The following is a 25,027-nucleotide window of genomic DNA, read 5'->3' as shown; positions in this document are numbered from 1 at the left end:
AGTGAACATATTTATTATCGTTTTTTATGTTTTGTTCTTTAATGCTATCGATAAAAACACAATTTATTTTTTGGGAAATGTAATTCTATTTAGCCAACAAAACGTTTTTCAATTACTTAGCTTCATCCAATATTTCTTTCCCCTCCAGAACAAAGCCTTCAGGGCAATTTAAGTTTCTTTCTGTGATCGAGGATTCTCCCTCCTTGCTTTGGACAAGATCAAAACATTTCAAGCGTTACCCCCAGGCTCAGAATTGTGTTACGTTATTATTGGAAACACTCAAACAGCTGAGTGAATTTTTCACTTTTATGGAAATTTTATTAAATGAAATGAACAAGATGTAAGGAACTGTAATAATTATCAGTTTGTTTATGTATAACACTAAGATTGTAAATTAATTTTAAGTGATTTACTAGGTTGTCCAATAAGTTCGTGCAGCATTGGTTGATTTTCCAACTCTAGAATTAAAAACTACAAAAAAAATAATGCAATGAAAACACTTTTATCATTATTTATTTATTTTATAAGTATAGAATAAATACAACATATAACAAAATGTAATAACAGAGTAAAAGGTAACATGACTAATAACCTATATATGTATATAGAGATTTATACAGAGTATAAAAGGCATGTATATTATTTGGCGAATATGTTGTATAGTAGTTGCATATGTTTACATATCACAATATGAATTTAAAATAAAATAACATAATTAAATAATATTAAGTAGTAGATAAGATAAGATTAGTAGTAGTAGTAGTAGTAGTAGTTTAGGTAGGTTTTTCCAGGTGAACAAGTCTGATGGATAGTGTACGTTCGGTTCTCAATGTGGTCAAATAGTTACATTCTAAGCCTAGACTGCATAGTAAATACTAAATTTGCAGAACGACAGCGAGGGCATGGAGGAGGAACACCTCTTAGCAGATGGGAATTGGTGAAGCCGGTTAAAGATAACTTTGCAAGATCTGGATAGTAGGATAGAGAATTAAAATGATTTTGTGACTATTTTTCCGCTGTGGATGAGACTTTGGCTTACCACTGAGATCTTGAGCTAAAATTGTTCGATAATGGATGTTTAAAGAGGCGAAGAACTCTGCTTTGGCGTGAACTCGTATTCAAACATTGTCCAAGAAACTGTTTGTCTGTTGTCCATTTTTGGGTGTAGAGGAGATTTTGATACAGAGGAAATAACAATTTCCACCATGATAATGCAAGTGCTCATACAACTTTATAAAACATGTATACTTCTATGTGAATACTACATAAGTTTTACTTATATTCATGTCAACACATTACAAATTACAAAAAAATCCTAGGCGCTTCCGTGTATTTTTCTATCATTCTCCATGTCTTCTTACCTTTTTTCTGGCAATATGACGTTAACTGCTAAACTGAATGAAGGTCCTTCGAGGATTTGGGCTGGATTTCCTTTCAATCTTCCAGGCTGTTTCTTTGTTATTGACAACAAAATTAGACACAAAGATAGCAGAGTTCTTCAAATCAAACAGAAGATATTAATATCGGAAATGAAATTTTGAGCGTAATTATTGCCTGTATACATTGAATAACACTGTAATAGTAAAGGCAAACTGTTATTTTATGTAGAGACTGTTGTTAGGTATTCATTTGGTTTTGCTGTAGTGAACACTTTTTTATTAATAACCTCTTACATTAGATATGCTTAGTACAATCTTAATTTACCTTAGTACAATCTTAATTAGGCTGAAACTATCTTAAGCTAAAGTGCAATCTTCTGATATCCTACGAGTTATCCAGTTGCAGTATTGACTTCACGTTGCTGTGATTTAGTAACCTTATTTCATGCTTTTGGGCGATATCTTGGATTGTTCGATCGTTGCTCATCCTTGGTTACGTAGCGATAAGCATTGGTAATTAATCGAAGAATTTTTGGCAGCGTTAAATTTACAGATGGTTTGATATTTCAGTGCAATCGAAGTGTTGTGCGTATTTGCACTCCATATGAAAAAAATCGTAGCTCAAATTGACAGTATCTTTCAACTAACCAGTACAGTTCTTTGATTTTGAGCCTGATGCACTCTGCTTTGTGCCTAACGTGAAATTATTTTAATGTCTTGAAAATGTCATAAATGTTTATATAATAAATGCCATATATAAGTATACGTTTTAAATTCCAACGTTCATTAATATCTAGTTATACTATTCTTCACTACATAGTATAAAACAAAGTCGCCTTTTCTGTCCCTATATCCCTATGTGCGCTTAAATCTTTAAAACTACGCAATGGATTTTGATGCGATAGATTGATAGATTTGAATAGATAGAGTGATTCAAGAGGAAGGTTTATATGTATAATACATGCATAATATACTAAGGCAACATTGCTAATTTTAGAGGTTTCTAACGTGATGTCGTAAATTAACCTATTTTTTTAGGCTTATTTAGCAATTAGCAAAAACGCTGCCTAACCCTACGAGTTAGATCAAATTAATGTACTACAGTATTGTACACCATAAAAAGGTCTACAAAAAAGTCCGCGATGGTATATGTTTATCTTTTAGGGATAACCCACATTAACCATTTTTATTGTTTACTTTTTACGTGAGAAAATGGCTTATTTACGAAGCTATTTTAAGCAATACGGCATTAATCCTTATCGAATTAAGTACCTTAAATACAGTGTGCAATTAATATAGATCAATATGGTTCCTTACAGCATGTAAATTAAACAAATATTTTCGGAGATATTACAAATTTAAAATTTGCGTTTAAAAATGTGTAATGTAATAAAAATTGTATGAATTTAGATATTCCAAAGATAGCAGGAAATCTTCATAGTAAGTATAGGGGAAGAGGAATTGTTTTACTCCAAATTTAATGCGTGCAGGCCAAGAGCAGTAATGAATGAACCAAAAATACTGGATCGATTTTAATCATGTTTTCATTGAGTGACATAGGCTTATATATTTTATGCCCGTGCAAAGTCGGAGCGGGCCGCTATGTTTTTATATACAACGTTCATATTTTTTCTGTAGTGTATTTAATTTAGTATCAGCATTGCACCCGTGCGAAGCCGGGGCGGGTCGCTAGTATAGTATACATTTTAAATTCCAACGTTCATTAATATCTAGTTATACTATTCTTATTGTTATTTTTGTAAATTTAGAGTCTATTTCTTGTAATTTTTTTCTAATCTTACGTAGCGTATTACATAATGTTTGTCTTCGTCAACTATAACCAACAGAAAATAAATAAATAATAGGAGCATAGGACATATAGTCTCTTCAAAATAGCAGTGAACTCGAGTCATCTGAATTTGAGACGTCACTACTTCCCAATGTTGCCGAATTTAAATTTAACTTTTAGTTTATTTTATCTTTTATATATTACAACATATAATGCAAATAAAATAATAAAAAAATGATATAAATTATAATTTAGTTTAACATTAAAATTCAATGTTCACTGATATTTTGAATAGACTATATACTATGATTTTCTTGATTGAAAACGATGTTGTGTCACCATTTCTTTGTAGAACAACTTCACTTCTTAGTCTTATACATTCGCTGTCATATTCTTGTTTCAAAACTTCTGTTAAATCTTTCAATGTTATTGGTAATAGAAATGTGGCTTCATACTCTCTAATCACTTTCCCACAGAAATATTCGTAATGAATATATTTAATATTAGTGTTCTTCAAGCATTACTGCATCTTATCTCACTCAAACTAAATACTTTTCTACAGTTACTATTGTGAGATTTAGTTTTTTCGCGCACGGTAGTAAGAACTTGAACAACTTGGACTCAAAAGTTATTTTGAGCGTAATTAGTAGTAAAAGGAAACTATTATTTTATGTAGAAACATGTCGAAAAGATGCCTATTTGCACTAGTTTGGTTTTGCTGTAGTAAACACTTTTTTTTATTAATAGCATCTTGCATTAGATATGCTTAGTACAATTTTAATTTACAAATTAATTTTACAAATTACTACTGTTCTGTGGTACTTGAATTACTACGCAAGCAAGGCGAGTACGGTATTAATACATCAGTATGCATTTCCCAAATTAAAATAAAACTAAACTACTTAAGCTAAAGTTTTATGTTTTAAGGCGAAATCTTGGATCAATTTGTATATCCATTTGATTCGAGGCCATCGTGCAGCGCTTCGTTGGTTACGTAGCGATAAGCATTGGTAATTAACCGCAGAACTTTGTTTTGGGTACGCTGGATTACTAGTTGGTTTGATATTTTAGTGCAACCCCATATTTGAACACCATAGGTCCAGATTGGTTTTATGATTGACTCATAATTTATTGAAGAATATTTATCTGACTTTATAAAACTAATGGCTGGCGTAAAGTTTACAAAATGTTTAACGTCTGTTGAAGCAGCAGCATAAGCATAGTTTTAAAGTGTTGTTCACAATATTCTGGGTAAATACAAATTACTGGATTACAAGCACGTAATCGACAGTTTGATGCAAAATTGCCATAAGATTGGAAGATTTTCTGCATTTATACCTTTATATGTTCCTACAAAACTTGGGCGGCATAAGCAACGAGCAAGGAGAGCAGCTACATCAAGATGAGAGACAGTTTTAAGAACTCAGTTTAGCCTCAGGAAATGGTTGTTAATGATAAAAATAATAAAATAATGAATTTATTATATATTAGGAAAACTAGAACCAATTTAAAAAAACGGGTTGCTAATTTTGTTTCATCCCCAAATGTTAGTTGCAGCTTTTGATTCCTCAGGGCCAAAATCGAGCAAACCTCTTATCTTATTAATCGAGTTAGTAGCCGCAGTGGTCAGGGTGATACGACCTTCTACCGCTGTAATAGTCGCGGGTTCAAATCCACCTGACGTATGAACCTACTTTACTAAGAAACAATATGGAATAGTATGTCTTCTGGGTTGGAATAGAATAGCGAGGTCTGCGTTTCGAAGTCCGCGTTAAACCGTAGGTCCAAACCAAATAAACCCAGTTTTTTACCAATTTTATAGAAAATAATAAATAAAAAAATTGATCAAAAGAAAAAAGATTTTTAAATTATGTCGACAGAAAAATAAATTACTTTTAACAAAATATCGTTTAAAACCTTTAATAATATAGATAACTCCTTGTTTGTGTTATATAAAGTAAAAAAAAGTTATCCAAAGAATTTTAATTATAATCATAATAAAAACCGCAAAATGTGACAGCCAAATATTTTTATTTAATTTTCGAAAGAAAAAACAGTAAACACGCAATATTTGTTCAATGATCTGAAACATTTACGCATTAAATTTATTATAATAACATTTATTAAATTGCTTTGGTATCAAGCAATAGAATAAAAAATTATTTATACAGACTTAATTTATTTATTTTTTTGCTGGAAATACTCATTAAAATACATTTTTATGCTCAACATACTTTTAAATTTTGTACATTTATGCCAATGTATGTTTTACATACGGTTCATATTTAGATTCATATATATAATATAATTCTATTCTCTAGTATAAAAAATTGTTTTGTACTTACATTCTTAAAATATTGTACAAATTGGTAACAATAAACACATTTTCTTCAATATATGTTAATACTACAACTAAATCACCTTTTAAAAATGTAAATAGGCCGGCAGGTGGTAAAGGCGACAGGACGGTCCTCCTCCTGTTGCGATAGCCGCGGGTTCGAAGCCTGCTGGGGCATAGTCGTAAATTTATGTTTGTGATTGTCCTAGACAAGACTGTAAAATCCGACAAGGAAAATGATCCCAGTCACGCCAGTAACCAGGTTGGGTAAGACCGGATGTCTTCTAGGATGATTTCTAAAGGTGGTCACTCGCCAGTCTGTAGGCTTAATGCTGAGGAGCGTGGTTCGACGCCCACGTTAAACTGTAGGTCCAGTCGAGATAAACCCATAGTTGGTAAAAGGAGACTTTCAAATATATTTTTAAAAAATGTCAATAGTATACGAAGCTTAAAGCAAACTTTTGTTATCAGTGACGGTGACTAAACAGTTTGTTTTGGCAACAGTTTGAATCACTGCTAATTTCTTTTTTGCTGTTTCTAGATAATCTCAAGTCGTTCAATTTTCTCCAGACAAAGACATCAAATACAAATAACTCAGAAAGCATATCGCCAGAAAAGTGGCATTTCGAGCATTATTTTGAATGTATAAACATATAAATTGGTGCAGTGGCTGGAAAATTGGCTGCAGAATATATTGTAACGTTAATATGGCAAAGGAAAAGACGTTATTCAAAATTTCCTGCGCGGAAATCGTTCAGTTGTTTCATTCTGGTAAATCTACTGAAGGTTATGAAGGTGGGATGAGCGTTCTTGATTTGTTTTTTGTTTGTCAGAGCAGAACTATCTCATTCACGTCAATAACCAGACTGTTTTATGGTATTTTGAAAAAAATGGGATTGCTATATCTCAATGAGTATTGGCTTGTGAATGTCTCAAGCCAAATGTGCAAAATAGAACAAGTAAGAACTATTTCATTCCATTCATGGCATGACAGGCAGTGTTATATCGGGTATCTCCAGGAATGTTCACTAAATTGCTCACTCACCTCAGTCTTAATGCTAAGGTCTGTTTGGTAAAAAATCAGATTAGAAATAAGAAACACTTGTTATATTATTTAATAGAAATTTTTATAATTAAATAAATTCAGTTGTGTAATTATAAAAGCAAGAAGATAATTTTATCCACAAAAAACCTGTTTACGTAATATTATTTAAGGCACACCTTTTGAAATAACAACTTATTGCTAATTGATAGCCCGGTTCCTTTGTCTGTCAACAATCACATTTTATATATTATTTGTTGTTTTGTTTTTTTCTTGACATTCCATCTCGCGTAAATTCTTAATAATGAAATAAGTTGATTATTTTTCGTCATGTATAAAATAGATATTTTTTATGATAATTTAGTGGTAGAACTTTTTTGGCTTTGGGTGAGGTTTTTTTCGTGAAATATGGGATGCAATATCTCACCGGGAACCAGATAAATTACGGTCTAGCTTTGTGAAGAAAATGTTCATTTCCCAAGGCCAGATTTCGAGTAAAGCGTCGGTTACATTAAACGGTATAAAAGTTAAACCGTAGATTTTCTTGCGAAGTTTCCTCTAATCATATTAGGGTGATGTTGAAATTTACATTCCATTGTGATTAAAGACTTTTTAATTAAATGCAGTTAGTAATTCATTTCATCCATTTTTGGAGTGATATTAGAACTCCCATTTTAATTAATAAAAACTTTTTTTAATTCTAATTATATATCGAGTTCTGTCAAATGTTATATAATCAGTTCAAAGATGCTATATATAGCTATGAAATAATAGTTACTAAAAGTAAATTCAGCGAGTGCATTTTTCCAAACAAGTAACCTGGAAGTCCGTTATTAAAACATAAAATATTAATCCTTCAAAATTTGTTTTAAACGTTAACGAACGTTTTAGAATTTATATTAGTTTTTTTATATCTTCTATTTACAAATACTGACTTTTGGAAAGATAAATGTATGGCTAAGTTTCCTTTCGACAAAGCTAACATTTTTCTCTCAAACTCAAGTAACACTTTCGATCACTTTAGCGATGTTAATTTCAGTTGAAAACACTGAAGGCCGGTCACAACGAGTTCACTAGAATTCTTCCAGCGCTTTTGATTCATTATGTACCTTCTCCAACATTTTTAGTGACTTTTAGAGTGTGTAGAATATTCTTGACTGCTACTTTAGTGCAATACAAATGTGCTATGGTATAGGTTCATTGAATAAGTATTTCTGGAAATATTACGACTCGACTCTTACCTTAGTACAATCTTAATTTACCTTAGTACAATATTAATTAGGCTGAAACTATCTTAAGCTAAAGTTCAACCTTCTGATATACTACGAGTTGTCCAGTAGCAGTAGTGACTTAGTAGTTATACTATTCTTATTGTTATTTTTATAAATTTCGTGCCTATTTCTTGCAATTTATTTCTAATCTTGCGTAACATATTACATATTGTTTGTCTTCGTTTTACTCTAACCCAGAGAAGATAAATAAATAATAGGAGCATATGATAGCAGTGAACTCAAGTCATTTCAATTTGAGACGTCACTACGTCCCGATGTTGCCGAATTTAACTTTGACTTTTAATTTATTTTAGCTTTTATATATTACAACATATAATGCAAATAAAATAATGAAACAAAAATGTTATAAAGTATAATTTAGTTTAACATTATAGTTCAATGTCCACTGCTATTTTGAATAGACTATATACTTTAATTTTGTTTATTGAAAACGATGTTGTTTCAACATTTGTTTGTAGAACTTCAATTCTTAGTCTTTTACATTCGCTGTCGTATTCTTGTTTCAAAACATGTGTTAAATGCTTCAATGTTATTGGTAAAAAATTTGGCTCTTTAGTCTCTAATTACTTTCCCCCAGAATTGTTCATAATGAGTATGTTTAATATTAGTGTTCTTCAAGCATTACTACATCTTACCTTATTCAAACCAAAAACTTTTCTACAGCTGTTGTTATTGAAATTTAGTTTTTCGCGTTAGTAAGGACTTCATGAACTATGTCAAGATATTCACACACAGTAGCTGTTAAAACAAAACAGAACCTCTCCCATGCTTGACTGTGGGAACATGGTAGTCCGGAGGGAAGCAGGATTACTTTTCTTCGATTATCAATGTTATAAAGTATAATTTAGGACAACTTCAATACTTAATCTTATACATTCGCTGTCGTATTCTTATCTCAAAACATGTGTTAAATGCTTCACTGTTATTGGTAATAGAAATCTGGCCCCTTACTCTCTAATCATTTTCCGCAAGAATGATTCATAATGAGTATGTTTAATTTAAATAGTAATTATTTAGTAATTTTAAGTAGTAATTTTAATTCATTATATATTATTCATATATATTATATATTCTCAAGGATGAGGTATGAGCGAATTAGAACTTAATAAGGAATTTCGCAAGCTCATGTAGTGGTTGCCAATTTTACATCGGTACTTTAATGTTGTAATAATAAATGTATGTGATTATATACTTGCAAAACTAGTCAAGTGTGTACGCAGATATTTGTGTATATCAAATGTATACGCCTATACAGATATTTGATTTGAGTGAATTCTTGTTGCTTTTGGTAATGTGAGGAAGTTTCCTCTACAAATTATCTCTCTACTTATTAAGTATTAGTTCAAGCCTGCTCAATATAGATTAACAAAATTTAAAAGAAGACAATTCAAATAAAGCCATTTGACGAAGAACTTCACGTATTACATGCAGTATAATTTAGTAAAGAGCTGAAAGAACAAAGTATAGACATGAAAGAGCAATTCTGTGGTGCTGAACAAATAAGCTTAAACACGGCTTTCTCGAAATAATTTCTAACTTGGGAAACAGTGGAACTCAAGACAACATGCTAATTTAATAATTAATTCTTTATTTGATTATATATTATACACACGACTATAACAATTGGTCAAAAGTATTTATCTGCTTAACTAAAATTATTAAATTGTTTCGTTAAGTGTTTATACTCTACGTGCATTTTATACAAACACAATCTGCATTTTTCTGTAATTAATTAAAAGCAACAAATAGTAAACAATATTTTTTTTCGTATTGTAAAGTCAAATCATATATGTATGATATAATGCGGGCGTTGCATATAAATTAGTTGTCCCCCAGATAAAAGCATATTTTATCGTTACCATTAAACTGTTTTATTACCTTATTACTGAACATGTAATACTAATTATAATTAACTACTAAACTAATTATAAGTAAATAAATCAGGCGTCTTTATTTGTGTTGTCATGACCCGTTATTTTAGTTTAATGAAGCTTATTTCTCGTTTATTTATCATATATCATAAACAGTTAAATATAATTATAGTTTATATAGAAGTATATTTAGGTATGATATTATTAAGTTTTATTTAAAATAAGTATTTTTGATTAAAAAAAGTGTCTCTAAAGCCAATCTATCTTAGTTTGTATTTTGAAACATTCAAGGCATTAATATTGTAGCAGTTACTAACGTTTTTCTGTATTCTTTTTGTCGCATTTGATCCTTGATTTCCTGATGACGAGACAACCACGGACGATTATTTTTTATAGAGCTTATTTTTTTAAGGAAATTTAAACGCCGAAATTTTTATAAAAGACAAACTGTATTTTTAATATGATTACAGAAGCCTGCCTTTGGCACTAACAACTAAATTATGTTTTACAAATAATTGAACTAACAAGACTGAAGACTAAACTTATTACAATTATATTTATACCTAGAGAATAATAGTTACAAATATAATGCTATAGAAAGTTCAAAGGTTAGTAAGCTAAATAAATGATCATATAACTCCCCCCTCCCCCAAGTATAAGAGAATAAGGTGTAATTCCCTAGTAGGTTCAGTTTTATGATCATTTTTACATTGTCGGTTCTAATACATTTAAATATACATGTCAAATCCTAATACTATAATTAAAATGCATAATATAATAATTATATTTAAAACATTTGCATTAAATGAATGGAAAGGATGGATAGTCAAGGAATCAACAATTTCAAGATCAATATGGACGATTTAATGCTTTTAATTTTTTATAGATTTTATTTTTCAGTCTTTAGTCACATATATGGGAGAAGATCTGTTGTGTTAAATGAGTTTATTACATCAATAAAATATGAGTTTTTTTTTTAATTTAACTCTGGTGGGTTGATTTGTTAAACTTTCACTTTCACAAGTGAGGAATATACCAAGATAATTTTTCTGAAAGTTTAGTGAATAATTTGTATCTATATGTTTGAATAATAAATGAAATGTTAGCTTTAATAGAGGCCTTTTGACTGCCTGTACATGTATGGAGGGTAGTCACATGAGGTTTAATCAGTTCGGGGAAATAACTTTCAGCAATAGAAGGTCTGAAAGTGAATAGAAGTATGTGAGAATAGATTCACATTAATATTCATTAAGTCTAAATTTTAATAAAACGTTCTGATAAAATTTACATTTTTTTCATATTCTGGGAAATGTTTTCATATGGATGGGAATTCTGGACTCGGGATTCTAAACATACGGAAAATGATAATCATATAGATATTTGTTTCAGGAGAATATTTGTTTTTTGGAAGGTTTCTCTCGACGTGAGTTAATTGTTCAAGTATGAATTTTTATTGACCTTGAGGATGTCGATCTTTTAAATCTTGAGAGTTTGGATATTGGGGTTGATTTCGATAATGACATTGGGGATTTGATTGTTGAGGTTGCCTTGGAGTTATGCCAACACCTGACGGATATTGATATTTATTGTAAGATGGTTGAGGTTTCGGGCTATTCTTTTCGAAACCTGCGTGAGCTGGGGGAAAGTGTGTTATTACTGGTTGTGGTTTAATATTTACAGATTGATTAGGAAGTGTAGTTCTATTTCTGGAATGTCTTGGTGTATCTGATTTAAGAAACAAGTTATCTGTTGAATTTACATTTTGATGTTTTGGTTGTAAATTTTGTATAAAGTTGTTTTTAAACCGATTTTGAGTCGTTAATATCTGGTAGTTGGTAATAATATGAATTGCAGAATCAAGATTTTTGGGATTCTTTACAATTAATAGTATTCTTAATTCATTTGATACGTTCGCGAGTAAATTTTGGATAGCTGTTAATTCGTTTTCACTAATAAGTATATTTCTTGCCTCTACATTTTGAATTTCAGAACAGATTTTTTTATTAATTTTAGTTGTAAGAGATTTTAATCTTTTTATGTAGTGGAGACATGATTCGTTTTGTTTCCTCACCAAGAAAATGAGCTGTTGTTGCAAGTTAAACCGGGTCATAGGGTCACCAAATTTATGTTGAGGAACTTTGTTATTTTGGTCCCGCGAAACTAAATCGGGTCGTGTGGGAAGAAAGTCTTCAGCTTCATCAATAATATTAGATTCTATTGTTTGTAAGAGTTCTGCAGTTGATCTCAGTGATCCGGCCATACTGTCTCTGAAAAAAATAATTAACTATTATTAGGAGGATACATTATTCCCCAACATCTCCGGATTTGGCGTATACGCATTCTCCTGCATAGTATAAATCATCGAAAAGTATAAACTATATGAAACTATATTGTCTTCCTTTTCTAACGGCGGTCCATTCTTTTCGAGTCGATCGGTACGGTCGAGATCAAAACAACAAACAAATATTCTAGATTTAGATTTTGTGTTATATTATTAATTCTATACTAATAATAATTAAATTGTTGTGTTATTCTTGATGGTCTAACATACATTGATTTTAAAATACGAAAGAGTAAGTGCAGAATGTAAGGTTAAATTTTTAAAATTATAAAATCCAAACAGCTTCAATTTTAATTATAGTGGGAATTTTAGCTGCCAAACTTATAACACACAACAAGAATAGAAAAGAAAATGATTCTTGTTGTGTTGGAAATAGTCAAGTCATTAATGAGGTTTGTCCATCAAGAATAATAGCAAAAACTGTGGTAACTGGTAATAATTAAACATTTATTTTAAACATAATATATTTTAGTAATGATTTAAATTTTCTTTTATAACTAAGATGTAGTTAGAATTTGTTGAGAGTAAAAGTCGAAGAATGTGAAATTCAGAGAATAAATTAGACATTTTGCTAGGATATAAGAACAGTGTTATACACATACGACAGGGTTATAAAACCCGCAGTATTATATGGCGCAGAAATATAGGGATACAGGGCCTCCATGGGAAGGGCTAGGACAGCGCTAGCAGCAGCACAAAGAACTGCACTGTTAGCAATCACAGGCGCCTATCGAACCACATCGAATGATGCTCTACAGGTAATAGGAACAACACCCCTATACCTGGAAGCCGAGATCCAGAGGTGGGCTGTAGAAAAATACGGATACCCCAATGGGTCAAAAGGATTAGAACCGAAGGAAATGCCATGGCCATGGGAGGAACCGTGGGAAAATCGGACAAATAGCTTCGAAAACACCAAGATATGGACAGACGCTGGTGCCAAGGAAGGAAAAGCAGGCATAGGAATAGTGATACGGACAGGAACAGACGCCCAGGAGGAGACAAGTCTTAGAATAAAAGACGAATCGAGCTCCAGAGCGACAGAATTCGTGGCGGTACAGAAAGCCATAGAACGGGTACGGCACAGAAGCCTCCCGGGACCAATCACCATTCAAACGGACAGTAGAATGTTCATATGGTGGGCCGAGTACGCAAACACACAGAATAAGGACATAATGAAATCAAAACAACCTTGCTAGATTTGCAGAAAAGTGGTAGTGAAATATCGCTAACATGGTACCGGAGAATGACAACGAAGGAAATGGTAACCGCGGATAGACTCGAGAGAAGCCACTGTAAAGGAAGAAATAGGACTGAAAAACCACGGATGGATCAGCACCAGAACCATCAATAGAATCAAAGAAGGAGAGGTAAAAAGAAGGTGGCAAATGCATTGGGGGCAATCCATTAAAGGAAAAACCCTTTACAAATACTGCCAACAAGTAGGGACAGGAAACACAGGACTGACTAGGAAGGCTATGCAACTGTTGACAGGCCACGGAAATATGCAAGCCTACCTGCACAGATTTAAACTAAAGGAGACCGATGGACTCTGCGAGTGTCGCACAGGTCCAGAAGATACGACGAACATATTGGAGACATGCGAAATTGGGAAAAGGGTATAGGCCCGAAACAGGCATCGGACAGCCGACGGGAACTACCAGATAAGGGACGCAGAGGGAATAGTCAGCAAGGAAACCGTCACAAGGATCAACGATTGGTCCGATACGGTAATTGACTATGAGGTAAGGGATACCCAGGATGGCAGCCAAGAGGAGACGAATGCTGGCGCGCAACAAAGCGGCTAGCTAGAGATCAGGGAGAGAACACGATAGGGAATTAGCGAACAAAAAACGCAATAACGTCGCGACGGTACTGAACAGGCGCTCGCAGACCCGTCCGTGAACCGTTCCCGAGACTTACGTAGGGAAGACCAGCTCAGAGCTTTAACAAGCACCAGAGCCATAGACAAATGGTCTACATTTCAAATAAGAACAGTGTACCGTGGATACTTTGAAATAATTAAATTTGCTAACAAAAGTAGCTCAATAACCAGCTCAAATCAAATAACCAAAATATAAAACTATGAAGGACACCCTAGTGATCTAATGTCAATGAAAATACAATGCATTATTATATAAGAGTATAGGTAAATAAATTATTGTTTTGTAAATATAATGATGTATTGACTGAGATGTCCTTCAGTTTTCCATTCGTATGATCATCCATTCATTTTAGGTTAGGAAATGTACAATAAGCTCGAGGTAGTCAATTTATTAATAGGGTTTGAGGATCAAGAATAGTAGCGATAATATTTGGGGGTTTTTAGGAAAATTTTACTGCTTTCATATATAGGGGTGGCTTTTTCGTTTCCTTTTAACCACATTATGGCTGTGTTTGATCTAAAAGATTTTGGTATTTTTTATGGTAATGTTTATTTATATGGTTCTTGTAGTTCTTGTTAAATGTTCCAATATGTAAATTTGTTTAAATATGGTGTTTATATAAAATTAGAAAGGCATAAAAAATTATGTTTATTATATCATTTTATTCAATAATTTTTTAAATGAAATGTGTTATTTCAAAAAATTTTCAATGTTTATTTCTCTCCTTATATATAGTTTCAACATTAAATTATTTATTACCATATTTGTGTATTTTTATTTATAAAAAATAATGATAATGTGTAATATGATGTTTTTTTTTAATAGAATAGTATATATTAATTATATTTTTATTATTTCGTTTTATTCAAACTTTTTTAAATAAAATGTGTTATTTCCAAAATTTTACCATTTTTATTTACCTCCTGAACCTATTTACTTGCTTAATATATTCGACATTAAATCCAATAATCACGATAAAACATAAATAAATAAAGCTGCACATACGCATGCGCCAAACTCGGATTATTCTCTGTATTCAAATTAAATGGAGCCAATATGGGCATGCGCCAAATTCGGAGATGTTGAGGAACAATGTATCCTATTATTAACTATTTCCCAATTAGGTATTTTCTATACTTTTGTCGGAGCTTGCTTCTGTTTTTTAGATTTAAGGTTCGAGTATGTTATTTCTTTTGATTTTCTAGCACATTTCTTCATACAAATGAATTCGATTCATTTGGTGACTACTGAATTTGACAGTTATAATTAGGATTGGAACAATAAAATTCGACTTAAACTTAGAACAAACAGTTTCAATACAAAATTGTTTCAGTTTACACCACTAATTAACTTACATTAACTTACAATCTCAGGATTGCTCCTGTTGTCGATGTAATAGAGCTCGTGCAGGATATTCAGTTCCTTAATGATTTACTATTCGCCTTCGGAGGGTTCTTAAGCTAATCACTACCAGTTGAGTACTGCAATTTCAGTGTTGAACAGGTTCGAACTTCTGAATCGTTGACACAAATGATTTTCACAATTCGCATTGAACTAAATAATATGCCGGAAGTATCCTACCCACTGCGCCATTTATGTTTGAAAAACGAAATGTCTTTATAGAAAAAAACAAGCTTTATTTCTGATTATGAATACCGAATTTTGCACTAACAACTAACTGCCGTATTATAAATAACTGATTCAACAAGACTGAGAACTAAATATGCCACAAGCTTGTTTGTACTTAAAAAATGATGGCTTAGCATTATACAAAGTCTAAAGGTCAGTAAGCTACAAGGTGGACACAAATGACTATACAGCTATTGCGAATGGCAATAAAATTATTAAAACGTGGCTAACCGACACAGGCAGCCAAGTTACGGCAGAAATTATCAAGGCCAGTGTGGAAACGTTGTTTCGACGGCTTCATATGCTGCTCGCACAAATTTGGCGATCGGAAATAGTACCGCCAACAACAGTAAATAGTGTAAAAACTATCGAGGTATAAGTCTCCATCAACTGTCGGAAAGTGTTTTGGATTTTTAGTGTAGAGAAAAGAGTATATCGGTACTTCGATATATCGATATTTTAAAGAATATCGATATATCGTTTTCAATACTTTTTTAAAAAATATCTTAAAATTAAGTATTTTAAAAATATTTTTAAAGAGATATATCCATATTTTTGTTGGCTGTTGCAAAAAACAACTAATGAATAGTTTTCATTAAATAGTTTATTAAAAATATATTATACTTATCTTGCATTTGCCGTTTTATATAAAAAATAAGTCATTAAGCAGATGTAAGGGTATATTCATTTAATCATAATTGAAAAAAGCAACACATAGTCAATACAACATATCAGTGACACGGGAAACGTCGCAATGTTGCTGCAGCTACTCTGAGTTTTAGTACATTTGGGCTCTGATATATAACAAAATTTTAATATAAATAAAATAATTGAACAAATATTTTATTAAATATAATTTATTTTAACATTATAATACATCAAATGCATTTATTATCGAAGAACTTAAAACTACAATTAATTTTACAGCCACAATAATTTATAGGTAGAGTTGTTTTATTATATATACATTGAACTTTTTTCCACACTAGTATCGGTAGGGTTCTAGTCGCGTTTTTGTATGTAGTGGTATCCCCCGAAGGCCTAATCCACTTAATTAACAATTGTATATCTGAGTAATGTATTTTACTTTTATTAGAGAGCATATTTATGTTTTACGCTTAGTTCTTGTTTCTTTCGATGCAATGTATCCTTGTAAAGTCATTATGATATTACTACATTTCTCTTTGGTTTGTCCTGTTACTATCTGTATACATTTTTCTTGATAATATTACATTTAATCACTGCATTCTCCTTGCCTTACATTTAATAACTGCATTCAAAATGCATTTGCCATATCTGCAAAACAGTTAGAGTTATTTCTCTACTCATACATGTTAACCAAACGTTCATGTATATTCTGAACAATAACACACATGCTCATAAAGCTTTCACACTCTATAATACACTTCGCTACATTTAAAGTATATTAATTGTATACTGACCTTTAGCGGTTTCCTCTTTCACCACCCTGTCTTGGTAATCGTCAGCATTGAATCATAAACTAACATTCATAAAGTTTTATTCAATCAACGTCACTTTCAGAAATACTAGTCAAGTTATATATTATATATATATATATATATATATATATATATATATATATAATATATAACTTGACTAGTATACTTGACTATATATATTATATATATATATATATATATATATATATATATATATATATATATATATATATATATATATATATAATACAATACAAGTTCTTTAAAAGCTGATTTTCAAACTACTGAAAAGATAAATTATGGTTCATTTCTTCATGGTAGTCACCCTTGGACTTGGAGCCGAGAAACACTAAGGCAATAAATATTATTATATGATTTCCGTTATATAATATAACTACCCTGACATGTAAAAGATCGCTATTCTAACTTATTTTAAAGTATATCCTAACTTATTCTAAAGACTATTCTAACTTATTCTAGAGATTATTAAATCTCACTCTATGTGTCTGTTAATCAGTTCGTATGGTAGTTTGCGTTTGAGCCTATGCACTACACTGTCATTGCGCCCATTTAACTGTTTGGCGAGTGCTTTGGTATAATAGTGTTTTAGAGTACTTCGCACTAACACTTCGAATCACGTTCGTTATAGGTTCTATCTGTATACATTTTTCTTGATAATGGATATTTAATCACTGCATTCAAAATGTGCGCGCTCAATCAGTTTGTTGGAGGCGTAAGATAAGGGTATCTAAGTTAGATTTGCTAATAGTACCCCGCAGTTCAATACCATAGGTCCAAATGGGACTAAGTATTGACTTATACAGCAAAACCTTGTTAGCTAATGACAATTTAGATTTACGCCTTATCAGCCAATACATTTGCTTTAGTTTAAACCCAAGCTGTTTGCGTTTTGTCACTATATGTTTTTTCAATGTCCAACACCGGTCAAAATGCATTTCCAGATATTTAACGTTGTCTGGTTGCGCTGAAGTTGATTAACTACTATTTTTCAGTCTTCCTTAGATGTGTGCGAGTGCGGTGTTGACCAAGGAGATGTCGTATATTAATATATATAGATGATTATATAGATGTTTTGATAATATTGTTATATTCGAAAATAACATAGATACCTTTTTATAGGTATGGTTGATAACGAAAGCGTTTTTTTTTCCTGAAAATCTTTATTTTCCTCAGAAATTATATGTTTTTAAAGAACTAATAAATACATTAGAATGTTAAATAGTGGTTTTACATCATCATCAAGTTAATGATCAGCCCACAATAACTAACCATAATAGAATAACTCCAATATAAAACGACTAATATTCATATTTAATAAAATACCAGTAAACAAAAAAATAGGCATCACCATTTAAAATATACATGAGCACACTAAGACACTATTAATGATAGTCGCATCTCGGTAGTTTATTTTCTAACAACTACAGCAATAAAACATACGGTTTATCTATTTATGATTAATGATTACAAATACTGTTCTCCAATGATTGATTGTAAAGGTGATCTATATAAATTAATCAACGTGACCAGCACATTATATTGTAACACAGTGGTTACGAAACGTCGTTTTTTGGTTGTTTGTTTTTTTATTAGACTGTTTATTTCCTGTATTTCTATTTCAGTATTATTAATTAATTATCAAGTTATTAATAATATATTTGGATGAAGCCCGTTTGTCATTTGATCATTGTGATATTATATGAACAGAAAGGTCTCTTGTATTGCTAAAAAATTATAGCTTCCTTTGCTCTAAGATGAGGTGTGCATGAGGAAGGAGCTTCTCTAATTTAATCTGCAGTAACCCCTTATATAAGACGGGATCCAGGAATGTACTAGGCAATATCTTTTAGCATTCAGGTCTTTATTGATTTGATTTATCAGTGTTTGTGTTTCGTTTATAGTTCAGGTTTTTAACGAAACTCAAATTGATATTTTGGGGTAATGTTTCTATTTCGAATTATAACACATTGGCTGAAAAGTCCCCAGCGTAACAAAGACCGTTTTATTTTGTTCAAAATTGGCTTTATTCATTAACGTAATCTCCATCAATCAGTCACACAATCATTCCAGCGCCGCTGTAACATTTCAATGCCGCTTTTGTAGAACGATTTGTTTACCTTAAAATAGATGTTTAAATATAGCTAAACACTACTCAAAATCATCAACACGTTCTTTTTTTTGTGGTCAACAGTGAGCAAACGCAACACCCACTTTGAATAGAGCTTTCTCATAGCCAAATGCTCATAAAACCAACATGTTCTTTTGATAACTTTACGATGTTAGCTAATTCACGCAACTTCACTTTTCCGTCATTCAGAACGATTTTGTGGGTTATTTTGATATTTTCTGGTGTTTCCATCTCATTTGGACGTTCACTGCGTTTTGCGTCATCGGTGTCTCTACGACCACGATTGAGTCAGCAAACCAACGTTTTATTGTTGTTTCTGATGGAACGGAGTCCTCATAACACATTTCAAACCATCGCTTGAACGGTATTTTTCTCCATCAAGAAGCAATGTAACTCTTAGCACAATAACTCAAAAACGTATGAGTAGAATATCATGAAATTTTTACAGATTTTTTTGACGCTTAGTACTAACTGAAAAAGCGGTGAATACAATAAAACTAGCGCTATCTATGCGTTAGGCATAAGTAATTCATTCTTAATATTGACACTAAAAATAGAAGCTATTAATTTAGAATATTTGAATTAGCCCACAATTTAGTATCGTGATTAAGTAAATCATGTCCTAAGGTTAATATTATTATCTAAGGTTGATTTTCTAAATATCGCCCATGGGCCAATCTTTTTAGCTTAGCTTAAATATATCTTTAGTACATATATCTTTCCTGTATCTAGCCTTGATACCTGCTTTATCTAATAACATATTTTATCTCATTACTTTTCATCATTTCTTTAATTTATTTTTATAAGTGACTAAATATTTGATTTGACATCGAAAATAGCTAGGATGGGCTATTCAATCCCTTTTTCATTAAAGAGTGCTTAATGCCTAAAAGTTCCTAAGAAATATTCCTGGTTTAAAGAAGAAAAAAATCAAAGGCAAATCAATCGTAAATCGCCATCGTGACAATCAGTGAATTATTAAATTACATTGTTACAGCTGTAGCGACCTTAAGGCATGTCGAATTCTACATAGTGGTGGAATAACGGTCTACAAAATACCCAGAAATATAATCCCAGATGTTGAACACGGACAGGGTGTCAGCAGCGCCAACTAGAACCCGATATCGAATAGCTGGCAACCCCGAGACGTTTATCTGGGATGTTATTGAATGGTATTTCCAATCATTCAGTACTCGACCATCGTTTGGTTTACACGTGCCACCATCGACTGCCCGAGCCTCGTCTCCAGGTAACACCGCTGCCACCCGTTTTATCTATTTTGTATTTGATTTTTTTTTTCATCCATTTTTGTATTTTTAAATAATAAAATAATCATAGAATGAAGAACTAATAATAAACGTTGAGGTATGTCAATTGTTTTTCGAATTTTGGTTTCAGAGGTGAAATCCATACTTTAAAACATAACTGGGACCAACATAATAACATATATGATTGAAAATAAGAAGCGCTTCAGGCCCTGGGGTCCGCTAACTAACTTAGGTGATTTGGCAAATGTTCTAACCAAACTAGAACAACAGCTAAAAGTCGTTGCCCCTCCGGGAACCGAACCCGCAACCTCCGCGTGTGAGCTGAAGGCTCTAACCTCTACACCATAGAAGCCGTTGCCTACAATATTTCTACGGCTTCTCATATGATATGGTTAGTGTTTAAAACACAAACTGAACAGCTTTTGCATTGAACGACTTCCCGTCTTCTATTACATCCGTTCCGCAATAACATTATACAGATCGTGACTTGCCTCCAATGGGACCGCCTCGGAAGTGCACTCTTTCGAATAAAAAAGAAATTTTGAAAATCGGTGCATATTTGACGGAGAAATCGGAGAACATACATTAAAAAATATATACAGCCGAAAATAAAAGCTCCTCCTTTTTTGAAGTTGGTTAAATATTATGATTTTCGATTAATCGAACGACAAAACTTATTGAATGTGCTGGTATATAAATAATTGTGAGCAATGTAAAAAAATCTATACATATATAAAATTAGTTTTCTATTATTATATTCCTTGCATAATATCAGATACAAACGGTATTAACAATATCTCTTTTTTTAAATCTCCTTAAATACCACTGTGTGATACAATCCAGCAAGTGGTTATAATGAATAGACAAATATAAAAGTATATGAGGTAACGGTAACGGGAATAATACTAACGGTGTTTATTATGAATATACATCGAGAGATAATGCAACGTGGACTTTTAACATGTTATTTTAGCTACCGAGTCCAAAAAAAAAAAGATTAAAATTTAAACTCGATTAAAATCAATATATCCCTTGTATAATTTTAGTATCTATTTTGATCAGCGATATCTTATGGTAAAAATATATAGTATCAATGTAAATCCCTGGTAAATTCAAAGATTTTTACTATTATCTAAATAAAATAAGAGTTTTCTATTTAACATTATTGAATTATTGAAAGTTTACAGGTGCTAATCATCAAAGTTGCATTTTTGACATTGATTACTTTCGTTGTTTGACTGAAGAAATCTGTTGCTGGAGCCCATCAAGCTCTTCTATAAATTTATGATGTTGCTAACTCATTATATCCTAATTGTTGGTTTTGGTTAGTATCAATGTAAATCCCTGGTAAATTCGAAGGTTTTGACTATTATCTAAATAAAATAAGAGTTTTCTATTTAACATTATTGAATTATTGAAAGTATACAGGCACTAATAATCAAAGTGGCATTTTTACATTAATTACTCTCGTTGTTTGACTGAAGAAATCTGTTGCTGAAGCCCATCAAGCTCTTCTAGAAATTTATGATGTTGCTGACTCATTATATCCTAATTGTTGGTTTTGGTTAGTATCAATGTAAATCGCAGGTAAATTCGAAGGTTTTGACTATTATTTAAATAAAATAAGAGTTTTCTATTTAACATTATTGAATTATTGAAAGTATACAGGCGCTAATCATCAAAGTTGCATTTTTGACATTGATTGCTTTCGTTGTTTGACTGAAGAAATCTGTTGCTGAAGCCCATCAAGCTCCTCTAGAAATGTATTATGTTGCTGACACATTATATCCTAATTGTTGGTTTTGGTTAGTATCAATGTAAATCCCTGGTAAATTCGAAGGTTTTGACTATTATCTAAATAAAATAAGAGTTTTCTATTTAACATTATTGAATTATTGAAAGTATACAGGCACTAATAATCAAAGTTGCATTTTTTACATTAATTACTTTCGTTGTTTGACTGAAGAAATCTGTTGCTGAAGCCCATCAAGCTCTTCTAGAAATTTATGATGTTGCTGACTCATTATATCCTAATTGTTGGTTTTGGTTAGTATCAATGTAAATCCCTGGTAAATTGGAAGGTTTTGACTATTATCTAAATAAAATAAGAGTTTTCTATTTAACATTATTGAATTATTGAAAGTATACAGGCGCTAATCATCAAAGTCGCATTTTTGACATTGATTGCTTTCGTTGTTTGACTGAAGAAATCTGTTGCTGAAGCCCATCAAGCTCTTCTAGAAATTTATGATGTTGCTGACTCATTATATCCTAATTGTTGGTTTTGGTTAGTATCAATGTAAATCCCTGGTAAATTCGAAGGTTTTGACTATTATCTAAATAAAATAAGAGTTTTCTATTTAACATTATTGAATTATTGAAAGTATACAGGCACTAATAATCAAAGTTGCATTTTTACATTAATTACTTTCGTTGTTTGACTGAAGAAATCTGTTGCTGAAGCCCATCAAGCTCTTCTAGAAATTTATGATGTTGCTGACTCATTATATCCTAATTGTTGGTTTTGGTTAGTATCAATGTAAATCGCAGGTAAATTCGAAGGTTTTGACTATTATCTAAATAAAATAAGAGTTTTCTATTTAACATTATTGAATTATTGAAAGTATACAGGCGCTAATCATCAAAGTCGCATTTTTGACATTGATTGCTTTCGTTGTTTGACTGAAGAAATCTGTTGCTGAAGCCCATCAAGCTCTTCTAGAAATTTATGATGTTGCTGACTCATTATATCCTAATCGTTGGTTTTGGTTAGTATCAATGTAAATCCCTGGTAAATTCGAAGGTTTTGACTATTATCTAAATAAAATAAGAGTTTTCTATTTAGCATTATTGAATTATTGAAAGTATACAGGCACTAATAATCAAAGTTGCATTTTTTACATTAATTACTTTCGTTGTTTGACTGAAGAAATCTGTTGCTGAAGCCCATCAAGCTCTTCTAGAAATTTATGATGTTGCTGACTCATTATATCCTAATTGTTGGTTTTGGTTAGTATCAATGTAAATCCCTGGTAAATTCGAAGGTTTTGACTATTATCTAATTAAATTAATAGTTAACACAATCCTTAAGATACTGGCGTCAAAGTTTTCAATTACTGCTTCTAAGAAATATTTGACCGAGGGAAGGAGTAATTAAGAGTGTCGTTAGGAATCTTTTTTTATGTGAATGTCTAACCAGGATTCCGGTCAAACTTTCTTTCAGGGTGTAATATTGGGCTAAACTTTTTACATTATCTAAATGAGACGACTTCTGACAGTTGCGAGGAATAAAATAATGAGACATTTGTTTTACTCCCAATCTTAGTAATTCAATTTGTTTTTTTATTATATCGCTTCTCATGCAATTATCCATGGATCTTCAAAAATCTTTAACTTATACTAAACCATAAATAAAATATCAATATCGTTATCTCATAATATATTAAAATATTTAATAATTTTGTCACGAACGAAGCTACTTATTATTCATGAAGAACACTTGTTATTCAAACAACTGCTTTTTCCTATGTTATCGCTTTATTTTCCTAGATGACATTGTAGGCTTCTAATGGAACTTTGTGACTGTAATTGATTGATTTAGATCGCGTTCGATGACCGTGGGATTGGACGAACCAAATTTATTAAAATGACTAGCAGTTTGGTCAAAGCCATTATTAATATTGTTTTGTTTTCTCTGGGCAAATCAGATGTTGTTAAGATCATTTTTAATTATTGTGCCTTTAGAGACTGAGCTGATAGGAACTTTTGCAGATGATATAATAATAACAACTAATGATCATCTACAGAAAATCTTAAACAGATTGAATATGATATTAAGAGAATATGTAATAATAATGAACACAAACAGAACGACAAAAAGTACCAGAAGTATGTTAATAAATATCCAAGAATGCAAAAGTAGATCAAGTAAATTTACGTAAGTATCTAGGTGTAGAAATTGGAAGCAATAGAAGTCATGAGATGGAAATGAATCCTAGAATTGGAAAAGCCTTCAATTTGTACTTCTCTAGAAATAGTAACTTCATAAATAAAACAGAAATATCAAGCAAAGCTGAAATGGAAGTGTATAAAGCAATCTATATACCAAGTTCGGTTGCCAAACGTGAGCATTGCCAAAGAAAGATAACATAAAATTCAAGCAGAGATGGATAGGATGAGACGAAAAGAAATTCTTAATAAAGAAGACTGGAAAGATCTCAATATCGAAACATTTGAAGAAGTCATAGAAAGGAGACAACTCAATTGGTGGACATATTTAGAGCGCATGGAGAAAGAAACGCAGGTAAAGAGAATATAGGTAGAGGGAAAGGGAAAAATCAAAGGGTGACATAAGCGAACCTGTCATAATATTTTTTATTCTTTTCATCTTATATTTTATTCATTATTTGAACTAAGTACAATCTTAATTTACAAATCAAAGCAGAGCGAGTACGGGATTAATATACTAAACTACTGAAGCTAAAGTTATGATATAGCTAAAGTTAATTATACACCATACAAGTTCGTGTGGTTTGGTTCACTTCTGATTTCCTGCGTGTTGTCCTGTAGCTATATTGCTTCCA

At 31.6% G+C, this 25,027-nt stretch overlaps 2 protein-coding genes across 3 annotated transcripts in view; one reads left to right on the top strand and one right to left on the bottom strand.

The window, feature by feature from the left end:
• Miga (Mitoguardin) overlaps positions 1-25,027 on the top strand; it is a 301,718-nt gene that overhangs the window by 97,715 nt on the left and 178,976 nt on the right. The gene's annotated exons all lie outside the window — the stretch shown is intronic.
• LOC143202248 (uncharacterized) lies at positions 10,142-15,699 on the bottom strand. Of its 2 annotated transcripts, none has more exons than XM_076413594.1 (2): positions 15,294-15,699; positions 10,142-11,978 (listed from the first exon to the last, which is right to left on the bottom strand). In XM_076413594.1, the coding sequence occupies exon 2, from the start codon at positions 11,969-11,971 to the stop codon at positions 11,162-11,164; it is 810 nt and encodes a 269-aa protein (XP_076269709.1). In that variant the 5' UTR covers positions 11,972-11,978; positions 15,294-15,699; the 3' UTR covers positions 10,142-11,161. The 2 variants fall into 2 exon arrangements, with proteins under 2 accessions (XP_076269709.1, XP_076269710.1); XM_076413595.1 differs by having other exon boundaries at positions 15,304-15,684.

Source organism: Rhynchophorus ferrugineus, unplaced genomic scaffold, assembly GCF_030347505.1.
Source record: "Rhynchophorus ferrugineus isolate W39M unplaced genomic scaffold, kcgeb_rfMv2 rfM9, whole genome shotgun sequence".
Taxonomy (NCBI): Eukaryota; Metazoa; Arthropoda; class Insecta; order Coleoptera; family Curculionidae; genus Rhynchophorus; species Rhynchophorus ferrugineus.
The sequence above is the reverse complement of the archived record's forward strand: the minus strand, read 5'-3'. Positions and strand labels throughout refer to the sequence as shown.